This window comes from Salvelinus alpinus, chromosome 29 (genome assembly GCF_045679555.1).
Source record: "Salvelinus alpinus chromosome 29, SLU_Salpinus.1, whole genome shotgun sequence".
Taxonomy (NCBI): Eukaryota; Metazoa; Chordata; class Actinopteri; order Salmoniformes; family Salmonidae; genus Salvelinus; species Salvelinus alpinus.
In genome coordinates this window covers 31331730-31343756 of record NC_092114.1, presented here as the reverse complement: position 1 = coordinate 31343756, position 12027 = coordinate 31331730, and the positions used below count along the sequence as shown (strand labels likewise).

The window sequence follows — 12027 nt, the reverse complement described above, 5'->3', positions numbered from 1 at the left end:
ATACTGATCAGGTGAAGTTAAATTACTCTGATGAAAGCAACAGGTAGGAGAAAGACCTGAACGTGTCCACTTCACAAAGCTCTTCAGAATGCCCCCTACCCAGCAAATTAAACAGCATTTTGCAGACTGTGTGACTGTCGATCGTTTAGATGATTAATAATGCTGGACACATTCTGAGAATGCCTCTCTCTCCCCCCCCTCTCTCTCCCTCTCTCTATCTCCTCTCTCTCTCGCGCGCTCCCCCCCTCCCCTCTCTCTCCCTCTCTCTATCTCCTCTCTCTCTCGCGCGCTCCCCCCTCTCTCTATCTCCTCTCTCTCGTTCTTTATCTCTCTCTCTTTCTTTCCTTCTCTCGTTCTCTCTCTCGCTCTTTCTTTGTTTCTCTCTCTTCCTCTCTCTCTCTGTGGGGCACATACAGGAGCTAGGTCGCCCTCCTGCAGCCTTGAGAAGGTGATAACATTCTTAATAAGTAACTGAGTAAAGAGCCCCAGCAGTCTGGAAGGAGATGGCCTGAGGCCTTACCTTGGTGGTGGCGACTGGGTAAAATGGTTATTTAACCGTAACAGAAACAAGCTCTAGACCTGTGTAAAGGTAGTGATGTGCTTACATGTAGCCATGGCCATATTTAAGCATAGTATACAGTGACCATCTGTCTGTCTACTCAATATCAGCTCTTCTCTGTCCTGGCACCTCCTCTGACGCTAGGACAGTATCGTCCCTGCCCATCTTACAAAAATGTCTGAAATCCTAACTCTACAAAGAGTATCAAAGTCCTAAACAACACACATCATCACAGCCTTGCATTTTTCTTGGAGGGAGTTTCAATGTCCTCTATCGTTCTCCGAAGAGAGCAAACACCTGGTTCACTGTTTCACAGCCTTCCTCATTTACTGTGAGATAAAGGGAGAGGAAATAACAAGTGTGAGGTTTGACAACTCTCCAGCCTTCAGCCTTCCAAAACATACATCAATGGCCCTAACTGACCTTGGTTGGCAGTAAACACAAGTATGATGATTGCTACATTGTAAGCCACATACAGTACATTACCCACAGTAGCCTGACTAGTAGTAGTAGCATCCTTAACAGCAGTAGCCTAAAGAGCACATTTATATACACTACCATTCAAATGTTTGGGGTCACTTATGTCCTCTTGCTCAGTTGTGCACCGGGGCCTCCCACTCCTCGTTCTATTCTGGTTAGAGCCAGTTTGTGCTGTTCTGTGAAGGGAGTAGTACACAGCGTTGTACGAGATCTTCAGTTTCTTGACAATTTCTCGCATGGAATAGCCTTAATTTCTCAGAACAAGAATACACTGATGAGTTTCTGAAGAAATTTCTTTGTTTCTGGCCATTTTGAGCCTGTAATCGAACCCACAAATGCTGATGCTCCAGATACTCAACTAGACTAAAGAAGGCCAGTTTTATTGCTTCTTTAATCAGAACAACAGTTTTTAGCTGTGCTAACATAATTGCAAAAGGCTTTTCTAATGATCAATTAGCCTTTTAAAATGATAAACTTGGATTAGCTAACACAGCGTGCCACTGGAACACAGGAGGGATGTTTGCTGATAATGGGCTACGTATACATACCATTAAAAATCAGCTGTTTCCAGCTACAATGGTCATTTACAACATTAACAATGTCTACACTGTATATCGGAGCAATTTTATGTTATTTTAATGGACAAAAAATGTGCTTTTCTTTAAAAAACAAGGACATTTCTAAGTGACCCCAAACTTTTGAATGGTAGTGTATGTATATATATTTTTTATTTTATTTAACCAGGCAAGTCAGTTAAGAACAAATTCTTATTTATAATGACGGCCTACATCGGCCAAACCCGGACGACGCTGGGTCAATTGTGCGCCACCCTATGGCAAACGGTTGTGATACAGCCTGGAATCAAACCAGGGTGTCTGTAGTGACGCCTCAAGCACTGAGATGAACGCTGCGCCACTCTAGCCCCTGCAACGCACACAACCTGCAGATATAGGACAGCATAACCATACACCCTACATGTGTGGTCCTCATCCCAGGGATGTGTGTATGTATCCACTGTCTACCTGGACACAGGGGACGTGCTGGTCTACACAGTCCCCATGGCGGGGTATGCAGGTACGGGTACAGGCCGTCCACCATCCCTCCAGCTTCCTGTGTCTGCAGTCTGCTGCTATCTCCTCTGGTGTGCTGGAGAGGACAGGAGATGGGCATCACTCACACATGTGAATGGGAAATTAAGATATCCATCTGTAGTCTGTGGGTATCCATCTGTGGCCATAGAGTGGAGGATAGTTAGTTGTTTACAGAGTGGCAGGTTGTTAACACTGTAGCACTGCATCGGACCATCCATCCGTCTCTCTCTCTCTCTCAACGTGTGGATATCACCTCCATCAGGTGTACGTGTGCCGGGACATAGTACAGAAACACAGATGACTATCTAAACTATGAAGCAGAAATGCCATCCAGTACAGACATGTCATCGACCAACAGTGTTTTATAAAAATAACACATCGGGTTTAGGTATCGTACGGATAAAGGAATGTTTGTTCTTAGTGGTCTGGGTTAGTGTAAGCTTGAATTATAATTACTAATTTCATACTAGCAAATTACAGAAGACATGCGATGGTTAAGAATGTAACAAAGACTTGGAGAAGAATAGAAAGCTTGGAATGTTCAGATCGTCGGCTAGGGAGGGCTCATCGTTTGACTTTGTGACTTTGTGAGTACGCGTAGAGGAATGCAATACAGTACTCGTCACAAAAATGGCACCATGTTTGTTCTTTCCACCGTTCTGTTGTTGTTTACCACAGAGAGCTCTTCCATTCCGCCTACACGACAAGACATGCCGGTGGCTTTTATCCAATAAAACAACTTGACCTTAAACCTGATCCCTAACCCCTGTTTCCTTGTTGCTCATCTCAGCTCCTCTCAGCCCAGACACATAGCTGAGTAGTATCAGGAGACAGCGTCTGGCTCAAACAGCCGTGATAGCCCTGTCAGAATGTCCCCAACAACAGTCCCCCTCCGGTCCCTAACAGTCACCTCCACTAATGTCCCCGGGCTGAAACAAACCCAGGAAGTAAAGGAATGTTCAGATAGCGGTCTGTTCTAGAACTACAGTCTGCAGTCTGGGTACTGCTGGACCTTATGGCTGGAGTTGAATAACAGCAAACATACAAACACTGAGACAAACCAACATGCACACTCACAATCACCCTAACGCTCACCGACAAATGCCGACTCATAAACTCACATACTGTATACTGTACACACACACACACACACACACACACACACACACACACACACACACACACACACACACACACACACACACACACACACACACACACACACACACACACACACACACACACACACACACACACACACACACACACACACACACGCGCGCGTGCACAATCAGACGCTTATGCACACATGCACACATACTGCATAGGCAAATAGAACAGACAAAAGCATGCATTCACACACAGGTGAACCGTGGGTAAAATCACACAATACATCATTTTCTCACAATCGCATAAAGAAGAAAACTAATAAGAGGGGCAGAAAAGAAAACAATACAGCAATGTTATGACAACCAAGTGATTAACTGGGCCACATTCAGTCTCCATCCATATCAGCTGTGTATCAGTTCTCCTGGCAGCAGACATGCCCCAGTTTTTCCCTTGTTTTTTCCCCCGTTCTCTTCTGTTCTCTCCTGCGCTGTCGGGAATTTTTCCCGGAATGTAGGAAAAGCATCCTGTTTTGGTTTCTTATACTAAGTCAGCTATTTAACCACAGTTAGTAAAGCCTCGCTGGGGGGCCTGTGGTATCTATAATGACGTCTGTTTTTAAATACGAGAGGAAGAGAGGAAAGGAGAGGAAGGAGGTGATTGGGTGAACTATGAATGCAGACCCAGGTGCAGTCAGAGAGTATTGTTTGTCCCAATGTAACCCTCTTTCCCTCACACAAACAACCTCAGGTGGACAGCAATGGAAGCTCTGACTGCTCTATTGTTCCGATCTATAGTTCTGTAAGGCAGCAAGGGTCTAGCAAGGTTATCAGGATGTTTGCTCTACTGTACGGGCAAAATACAACCATATTTTCAACCTCTGCTTGACCCAGTCCACACGTCTCAAGCTGACCACCATCATTCCTGTTCCCACGAACTCTAAGGCTACCTGCCACAATGACTACCGCCCTGGAGCACTCACATCTGTAATCATGAAGTGCTTTGAAATGCTGATTATGGCACACATCAACTCCATCATCCCAGAAACCCTAGAACCACTCAAATTTGCATACCACACCAACAGATCCATAGACAACACAGTCTCAATTGCACTGCACACTGCCGTCACCCACCTAGATAAGAAAATACCTATGTTAAAATGCTGTCAATTGACTACAGCTCAGCGTTCCACACCATAGTCCCCTCTGCAACTGGATCCTTGATTTCCTTACGAGCCGACCCCAGGTGGTGAGGGTAGGTAACATCACCTCCGCCACACTGACCCTCAACACGGGGGCGCCACAGGGGTGTGTTCCTAGTCCCCTCCTGTACTCCCTATTCATCCACAACTGTGTGGCCACGCACGACTCCAACACCCTCATCAAGTTTGCTGACGACACAACGATGGTAGGCCTGATCACTGGCCATAATCAGACAGCCTACAGGTGAGGAGGTCAGTGACACGGCAGTGTGGTGCCAGGACAACAACCTCTCCCTCAACGTCAGTAAGACCAAGGAGCTGATCGTGGACTACAGGCAATGTGGGGGGGGGGGGGAGCACCCTCCCTCCACCTCGATGGAGCTGCAGTGGAGCGGGTCGAGAGATTCAAGCTTCAAGGTCCAAACTTAAAATGGTCCACACATGCACAAGGTCGCACAGACGGTAACAGGGCCTCCTCCCCCTCAGGAGGTTGAAAACATCTGGCATGGGCCCTCAAATCCTCAAAATGTTCTACAGCTGCACCATTGAGAGCATCTTGGCTGGCTGCATCACTGCTTGTTATCGAAACTGCACTGCCCTCGATCGCATTACGCTACAGAGAGTGGTTTGGACAGTCCAGTACATTATGGATTAGCACAGCTAACCGGGATCCCGGGACTGTCCCGGGACCATTCTTCCCATTTCCCGGGAAGTTACAGCATTTTCCCCCAATGTAGCACTAATGCAATTCCACAAAATACACAACATCTGTAGCAGCAGATTGACAAGAAATAAAATAGCACATTATCCATTCAGGTTGTGGCATGGAATCGTTGAGCCCAGCTTATTTACTTCACACAAAGTCGTCATAAATTTGCAATAAAAATAGAAGGCTATATTGATTTAATATAGTGTTGAGAAGCGGCAGTGGAGTGAGGAGATGAGGAAACAGCCACTGGACCTAGAAAAAGAGCAGAGAGAGGAAAACTCACCTTAGTTATGATCACCCGAATGATGAAAATATTGGAATAAAGAAGGCTAATGGAATTGAAGGCATGTATCAAATTCTTGCTTATACTGAAACTCATATACAACCATTATACTAATTAGTGGACTTTGCTCTTCGAGTGGACTTTGCTCTTCACTCGCGCAGTAGCCTGTCCTACTCCCAACCAAAAGCCTGTGACATGTCTGATAAATAATCAAAGTGAATTTGTTTTGTTTCACTCTCTGTATATTTGGTTAACTGATCTCTGGCTGGAGAAGTGGTAGATAATTTAATCGTTTGCTCATCTATCACTAATCAGAAACATTTAGCATGCAATAATGTAGCCTAAATCAAGTGTATTATCTATCTATTGACTCAAGTAGTAGTAGCCTTATATAGAGCCTGAACTATTTTCCTATCATCCCAATCCCACTGAAACCCCAAATCCTGACTCCTGTCTCGCATGAAAATGTATAACTTTATTCTGTAATCCATAGGTTGCATTATCAAAGCACGTTTCGCTTATTCATGTCAAAATACCGCTATAACATTTCCCCCGCTTCTCTGTACTGCCTCGTATTGCTGCCCCTATGAGAGCTTCCGTAGAGAATGTGTGATCAACAAACAGTATGAGAGTAGATAAGCCTATGGATATTTTTCTAAACTGAGTTGCTCCCAATTAAGATACTGTACCTTGATATTTAAGCAATTTCTGCTCTTCATCTCCCCGATAGCCATGAACTTATCTGCTATCTGTGTAGTCAACTCGATTTTGCCAAATAGGAGATATTCTGTCATTCGTTGGAGGTTATCTAGCAAGCTTAGCAACTCATTGGAAGTTTGTTTGACTGCCGTTAAAACGTTTGTATGATTCGACAACTGCAGAAATGCGCTGAATTAATTGAGGAACATGTTAACACAGAATTGATTAACTGCCTGTTTCGCAATTCAAAACAATGTCATTGGCGATCAAAAATGAACAATCTTATTTTGGAGAACCCTGAGTGACCACATCTTGGTTTAAGAAGCTTGAAATGGGCACTTCCGATGTTTGCAGTATTTCCAGGGACTCTTGGCATAAATATGAATTATTCCTGGTATTGAAATTTGGAGGGAAATATTAATACCACAATACATTTTGGGCTCCCGAGTGGTGCAGCGGTCTAAGGCACTGCATCTGTGCTAGAGGCGTCACTACAGACCCTGGTTCGATCCTGGGCTGTATCACAACCGGCCGTGATTGGGAGTCCCATAGGGCGGCGCACAATTGGCCCAGCGTCATCCGGGTTAGGGTTTGATCAGGGTAGGCCGTCATTGTAAATAAGAATTTGTTCTTAACTGACTTGTTTTCTTAAATAAAGGTTAAATAAATAAATTAAATCACTGGGGCCGAGCCCCCTGCCGTGCAGGATATCGATATCAGGCGATGTGAAAGGAAGGCCTGGAAAATTGTTAAAGACTCCAGCCACCCGAGCCATAGACTGTTCTTTCTGCTTCAGGACTGCAAGCAGTAAGGAGCAACAAGTCTGACATCAACAGGCTCCTGAACAACTTCCATCCCCAAGCCATAAGACTGCTAAATGTCTACATGGACTATCTGCATTGACCCTTCTATTTATTTATTTAATTTTCTTGCAGCTATTCTATGCACACTCTACACACTCACTCACTCAGCTTTGTTTTCGTGAAATTTCAGGACTTTTAGGATGGTCAAAATGTTGACCACTAAAAATCCTATTTTCCCCCAAACCTACCCCTAACCCTAACCCCTAAAAACCCTAACCCTAAACCAAAGTTCTTGTTTTCCTACCTTTTCAGGACATTTGGGTTAAATGTTAGGACTTTGGGGTCCTGATAATGTAGGAAAACAAGTACAGACACACATACACACCACACACACTCCCATACAATCATCATATACACTGCTGCTACTCTGTTTATCATACTGTATATCCGGATGTCAACTTCCCCCAATACATATCTACCCCTACCACTCCAGTATCCCTGAACATTGTAAATATGCTATTGGCACTGACCCTGGAACTGACCCTGTATATAACTTATTTACTTTCTCGTGTTATTTCTGTTTCTCGTGTGTTTTTGTTCTTCTTTACTTTTTTAATAGTACTACTGATATTTATTACTGCATTTTTTGGGAACGAGCTTGCAAGAAAGGCATTTCACCGTACTTGTGCACTTGACAATACAACTTGAAACAAGGATCAATTGTAATTTTGAAATAATCAAACAAATCAAGAGCATTCATTTTAGTATTTATTTCCTCACATATTAAAAGTGATAATCTCACACAACACAAATATATAAATATACCCCACAAATAAGTTAAATAAATAATTTCAGAGTTTTGTACATGTACAGTAGATAATATGAATAGCTTGGAATAGAACAATTCATGGGTAAACATTTCCTATGGTGTCCTTGACTGCTAAACAGACTATTGAGGGTGAATTGTCCTTCTAGGGATAACAACAGTTCATAAAACAAAAGCACAGTCCAGCATTTTGATACACAAATTGCTCTAAACCCAACCCATCTAAACAACACACAAATAAATAAATAAATAATAATATCATAAATACACAGCATTGTGATATTGGACTTGAACATCAGTGGAAGACTTGTTTTTGATGTGGTGTTTCCAGTAAATGCCTTATGGTCAGACAGCGGCTGGAGTTCAGCAATCTGCCCAACCCATCTAAAGTCTACTGGACATAAAAACACATTCCTTTGAAGGCATTAGAACAACAGTGCAGTGTCATCATTTCCTAATGGGTAATGACATTGACATTTAATGGACATTTGTTGATAGCAGAAATACAATCACTGCATATTTGGCAAGGAGCAGACCTATTGAAACCTGCTGCCTTCACTCTGTCTACAATCAAAACAATCAACAGTGGCTACAGTATGCAATAAATACTTCCGCCATCACAATAGACCTGCTTTTATCTGCTGCTACAGGAAGGCTGTGTGTATAGTAATTCCCTGTCCCTTAAAGTCATGTCCTTCATGTGTCAAATGTATTTCAAGTAATTTGAATGCATGCATGGCAATCACTATAAACTGGGAATTCATCTCTGATACAGAGGATAATTTTTAGATTTTTATTCTATGATATAGTAGATGTCGTGCGACAGGTAAAGTAAGGATCAAAATCCAAATGACAATAGTGGTCAATATTTTCAAGGCACTAATGAAGTAAGCCTGTAAAGTAAACATAGGCAAACATCACTCCAGAATGCCTTGGCTTGCATCCACCCATTTCATGTGCTCAGACACAGAACGTGTATTTATGTTTAGAACATGATGACAACCCATGCCCAGCACACAGTCAGTAACCATTCTAGTCCAGACTGTCACAGTTCACAGAGGACACACTTAAACCTCCCTAGTCTTCTAAGCCAGACTCTTAGCTAGATTAGTCCAAGACTTATATCCAGATAATGTCCATATCCAGTCCACTGTGTGGTATACAACAATCAGCAGGCAGCCATTGGCCAGTGTTCCATCTTTGCCCTCTTCTCAGGGCCTCTCCTCTCAGGACCTCTCTGTCTTCCCGGGGGAGGACTCCCTAGACTCCTCCAGGAGGTCTTTGTTCGAATGCTCTGGAGCTATTCAAGCTCCTCTTCTTCCCTCCTCCTCATCTACCTGATGTTCAGTCTGTTGGCTCTGGAGGCATTCTTCTTCCTAGAGGGAGAACCCTTCTCTATGGCAGCCATGTTGGATCGAACCATGTTTCTGTAAAGAACAAAGAGAGAAACATCAGGCTAAGATCAGATTCCATGTTGTCTTTTCAATAACACAAAAACACTTGCTGAATGTTCGTGGGATCGCTCTATGGGCCAATAATCCTGGCCTGAAAAACATCCTCAATGGAGAATCTCCATTGGACATGCTTTTTAGTCCAGCAATAAGATTAACCTAGGTCTGAGAAACTGATCCTAAGAGGTTGTTATGGTATCTTGTTTTTCTCTTACCTGAGAGAGGTCAGTAGGTCGTTGCTGGTTGTGTCTGGACTGCTAACAGTCTGGTCCAGGGTCTGGTCTGAGGGGCCTACCACTACGAATCTGTGCTTCTCTGAGCTGCAGACAGAAATAATAACCATGTCAAAATGAAAGCAAACCAAGATAACATTATTTAGACTACTCCTTAAGGGCCATGAGACTGGATTCTGTACTACAGAATTCTACAATGCTAGCGGTGACAGATGGTTGGCTATGGATTTCAACCCAGTAATGTCAGTACTGCATGCCCTACGGCCTGTTCTCAATTACTTTTCACAGAGCAGGATAAAACCTTGTCGAGATACACAGGCTAATCCGCAACCTTGGTCTGTCATAACAGCAATAACTGTGGCAATACAACAGACATACCCGCCGGTAAAACATTCCAAAAATAGTGTGACGACTAATGGACTTGTCTGTAAGGGGGCTCTAAGCCTCCAGAACATGCAGACTCTTCCCCCATCCTCCCTTCTCCCCCCATCGCTAGTTACACAACTAAAGACAATACGCCTCCTCCCTGCATCTCATCCACAAGCAGCCCTGATACATCCTGATACAGGCTGGTTAGAAACGACTGACCGACACAGATAGTCACTGGCTTGATACAATCTGGTATCTAGCAGGGAGGTAGGGAGGGGAAGGATTATGGGAGGATGAGGGAGGGAAGGAGGGTAGAAGTTTCTTGTCTCTGAAGGTGAGCTCACCTGTTGTGGCAGAATCTGGAGCAGGTCCTGTCGGCTGGGTGGGCACATTCACATCGCCCGGTAGAGCGGCGACGTCGGGACAGGGGGCTGCCAAGACCATAGGGGATAACCTTATTTGGAGTGTTGACCCAAATGATGTCCAGGTGACAGAAGTAGATGCATTCGTTGTCCAGCCAGTTACTGCAGGAGCATCGTTTAACCCTGGTGTGGTGTGGGCTGTTCTGGGACGGGGACTGGGCAGGGAGCTCAGGCTGGCTGGATACAGGGAGCCCAAAACCTATAGAAACAGAAGTGATCATTGGTTAAGAGCCTGGTTATAACTCAGCAGAATCACCAGATGACTGTGCAATTTGGCAATCAGCACCGAGCAAATACACAATAGCCACATCCTAATCAAAATCCCTTTTCACTGATACAGAAAAGTACATCTAGGCTAACTGCCATCCCATTCTCCTATGCATCAGGTCTTGTCAAACACATTTGGACTTTGACTTATAACTAATATGTTATGAAATGTTATCCAAGTCAAAGAAAGACTGAGTTGTTTTCAGTCAAATTAAGTGATAGGAGTTGAACCGTGCCAATATAATCTGTATTTTATCAGTGAGAGTGTGATTACAGCCGAGCAGGGTCTGTCTTTGTATTATATCTCTGTAAGGGGAACTGTGGGAGTAGGTCAAAGAGTCTGGCATCAGGCTGCATGTGCCATGCAGAAACTTTACAGCATGGCCATTAGCCACCCACCTCTCAGTACACCTGCCAGAGCAGGGATTAACTGCGCTGTCATTCTGAGAGGGAAACTAAGTAATAACAATACTAAGAATACATGGTGCAGCAGGAGTTTTAGCATCAGGGTGGGAGGTGGCCTAGAGGTTAGTGCATTGAGCCAGTAACTGAAAGGTTGCCGGTTCGAATACTTGAGCCGACAAGGTGAAATATCTGTCGTGTGTGCCCTTGAGCAAGGCACTTAACCTTAATTTGCTCCAGTGGTGCCGTACTACTATGGCTGACCCTGTAAAACAACACATTTCACTGCACCTATCCGGTGTGACAATAAAACATATTTTGTCATTCTGGGTTATATCATGTTATTCTGGATCTCCCAGCCCCACCACCTCACCCAACCCTGACATCTCAACTGAACTATGACCCCTCACGCTCTATTTAATAGCCTCATGAAAATAATGTAACACTGCATAATAAAACGTATTATGCAGTCATTTTTATGACTAAAGAATACAAATCCACATTGTAATGTACCACCCGTAGTCCTTCTAATAGGTTTTCAACAAAGTGATATAAATGTTTAATAAAACGTTATAGATAAGATTGCTTACCCTCCTGCAGGAGCACACAGAGTGTGATGATGGTGAGAGCCGGGATGGAGTTCAGTGATAGAGTCATAGTTATTCTCTGGTAGAGTATCTCTGAAGACGCAGTATGCAATAATATCCAAGATTCCACAAGACAGTAGAGTACACACACTGGTAGAGTTAACAGTAATAGTAGCTACAGCTTTACAGTCCTGAGTGACGCCAATAAAGAGCGAGAGAGAGGCAACAGGTGCTTTGTGCTGCAGTATCCTCTGGCCCCACTACTTATACTACCGTAACCCCGCCTACTGCCCATGTTGTTACACAATGATCACCGTTCAGCAACTGCCTGCCTGCCTCTCACTCTTGACACATTCCAGGCACCAGGAAGAGATACGGAAAAGGAATGAACTGCTATTGGGTAGTTGTTTTAACCTTTATGGAGTATGGAGGTCATTGTCATTGACAGAGACAGAGACAGGAAATCACCAGAAAAGGCTTGGAATCTGGGAATGCTTTGGATTTTTCCGAGACATAAGGCAGGCAGGAGAGGGAAACC

The 12027-nt window shown here is 44.0% G+C and overlaps 1 protein-coding gene and 1 long non-coding RNA gene across 2 annotated transcripts; both read right to left on the bottom strand.

Moving 5' to 3' along the window:
* Positions 1–352: 352 nt before the first annotated feature.
* On the bottom strand, positions 353–5679 carry LOC139558440 (uncharacterized). The gene is made up of 3 exons (XR_011671579.1): positions 5431–5679; positions 2062–2266; positions 353–888 (listed from the first exon to the last, which is right to left on the bottom strand). It is a non-coding gene; the product is annotated as an uncharacterized lncRNA (long non-coding RNA).
* A 2008-nt stretch (positions 5680–7687) lies between these two features.
* On the bottom strand, positions 7688–11726 carry LOC139558439 (endothelin-2-like). The gene is made up of 4 exons (XM_071373569.1): positions 11493–11726; positions 10156–10432; positions 9425–9529; positions 7688–9185 (listed from the first exon to the last, which is right to left on the bottom strand). Exons 1-4 carry the CDS (start codon positions 11557–11559, stop codon positions 9092–9094), a joined length of 543 nt encoding a protein of 180 aa, XP_071229670.1. The 5' UTR covers positions 11560–11726; the 3' UTR covers positions 7688–9091.
* Between the last annotated feature and the right edge of the window lie 301 nt (positions 11727–12027).

Excerpts from the sequence above, each read along its gene's own strand:
- LOC139558439 (XM_071373569.1), bottom strand. The coding sequence starts at position 11,559 with ATGACTCTATCACTGAACTCCATCCCGGCTCTCACCATCATCACACTC. Across the intron at positions 10,433-11,492 it reads CTGTGTGCTCCTGCAGGAGG|GTTTTGGGCTCCCTGTATCC; the intron begins GTAAGCAATCTT and ends CTGTTTCTATAG. Across the intron at positions 9,186-9,424 it reads GACCTACTGACCTCTCTCAG|AAACATGGTTCGATCCAACA; the intron begins GTAAGAGAAAAA and ends TGTTCTTTACAG.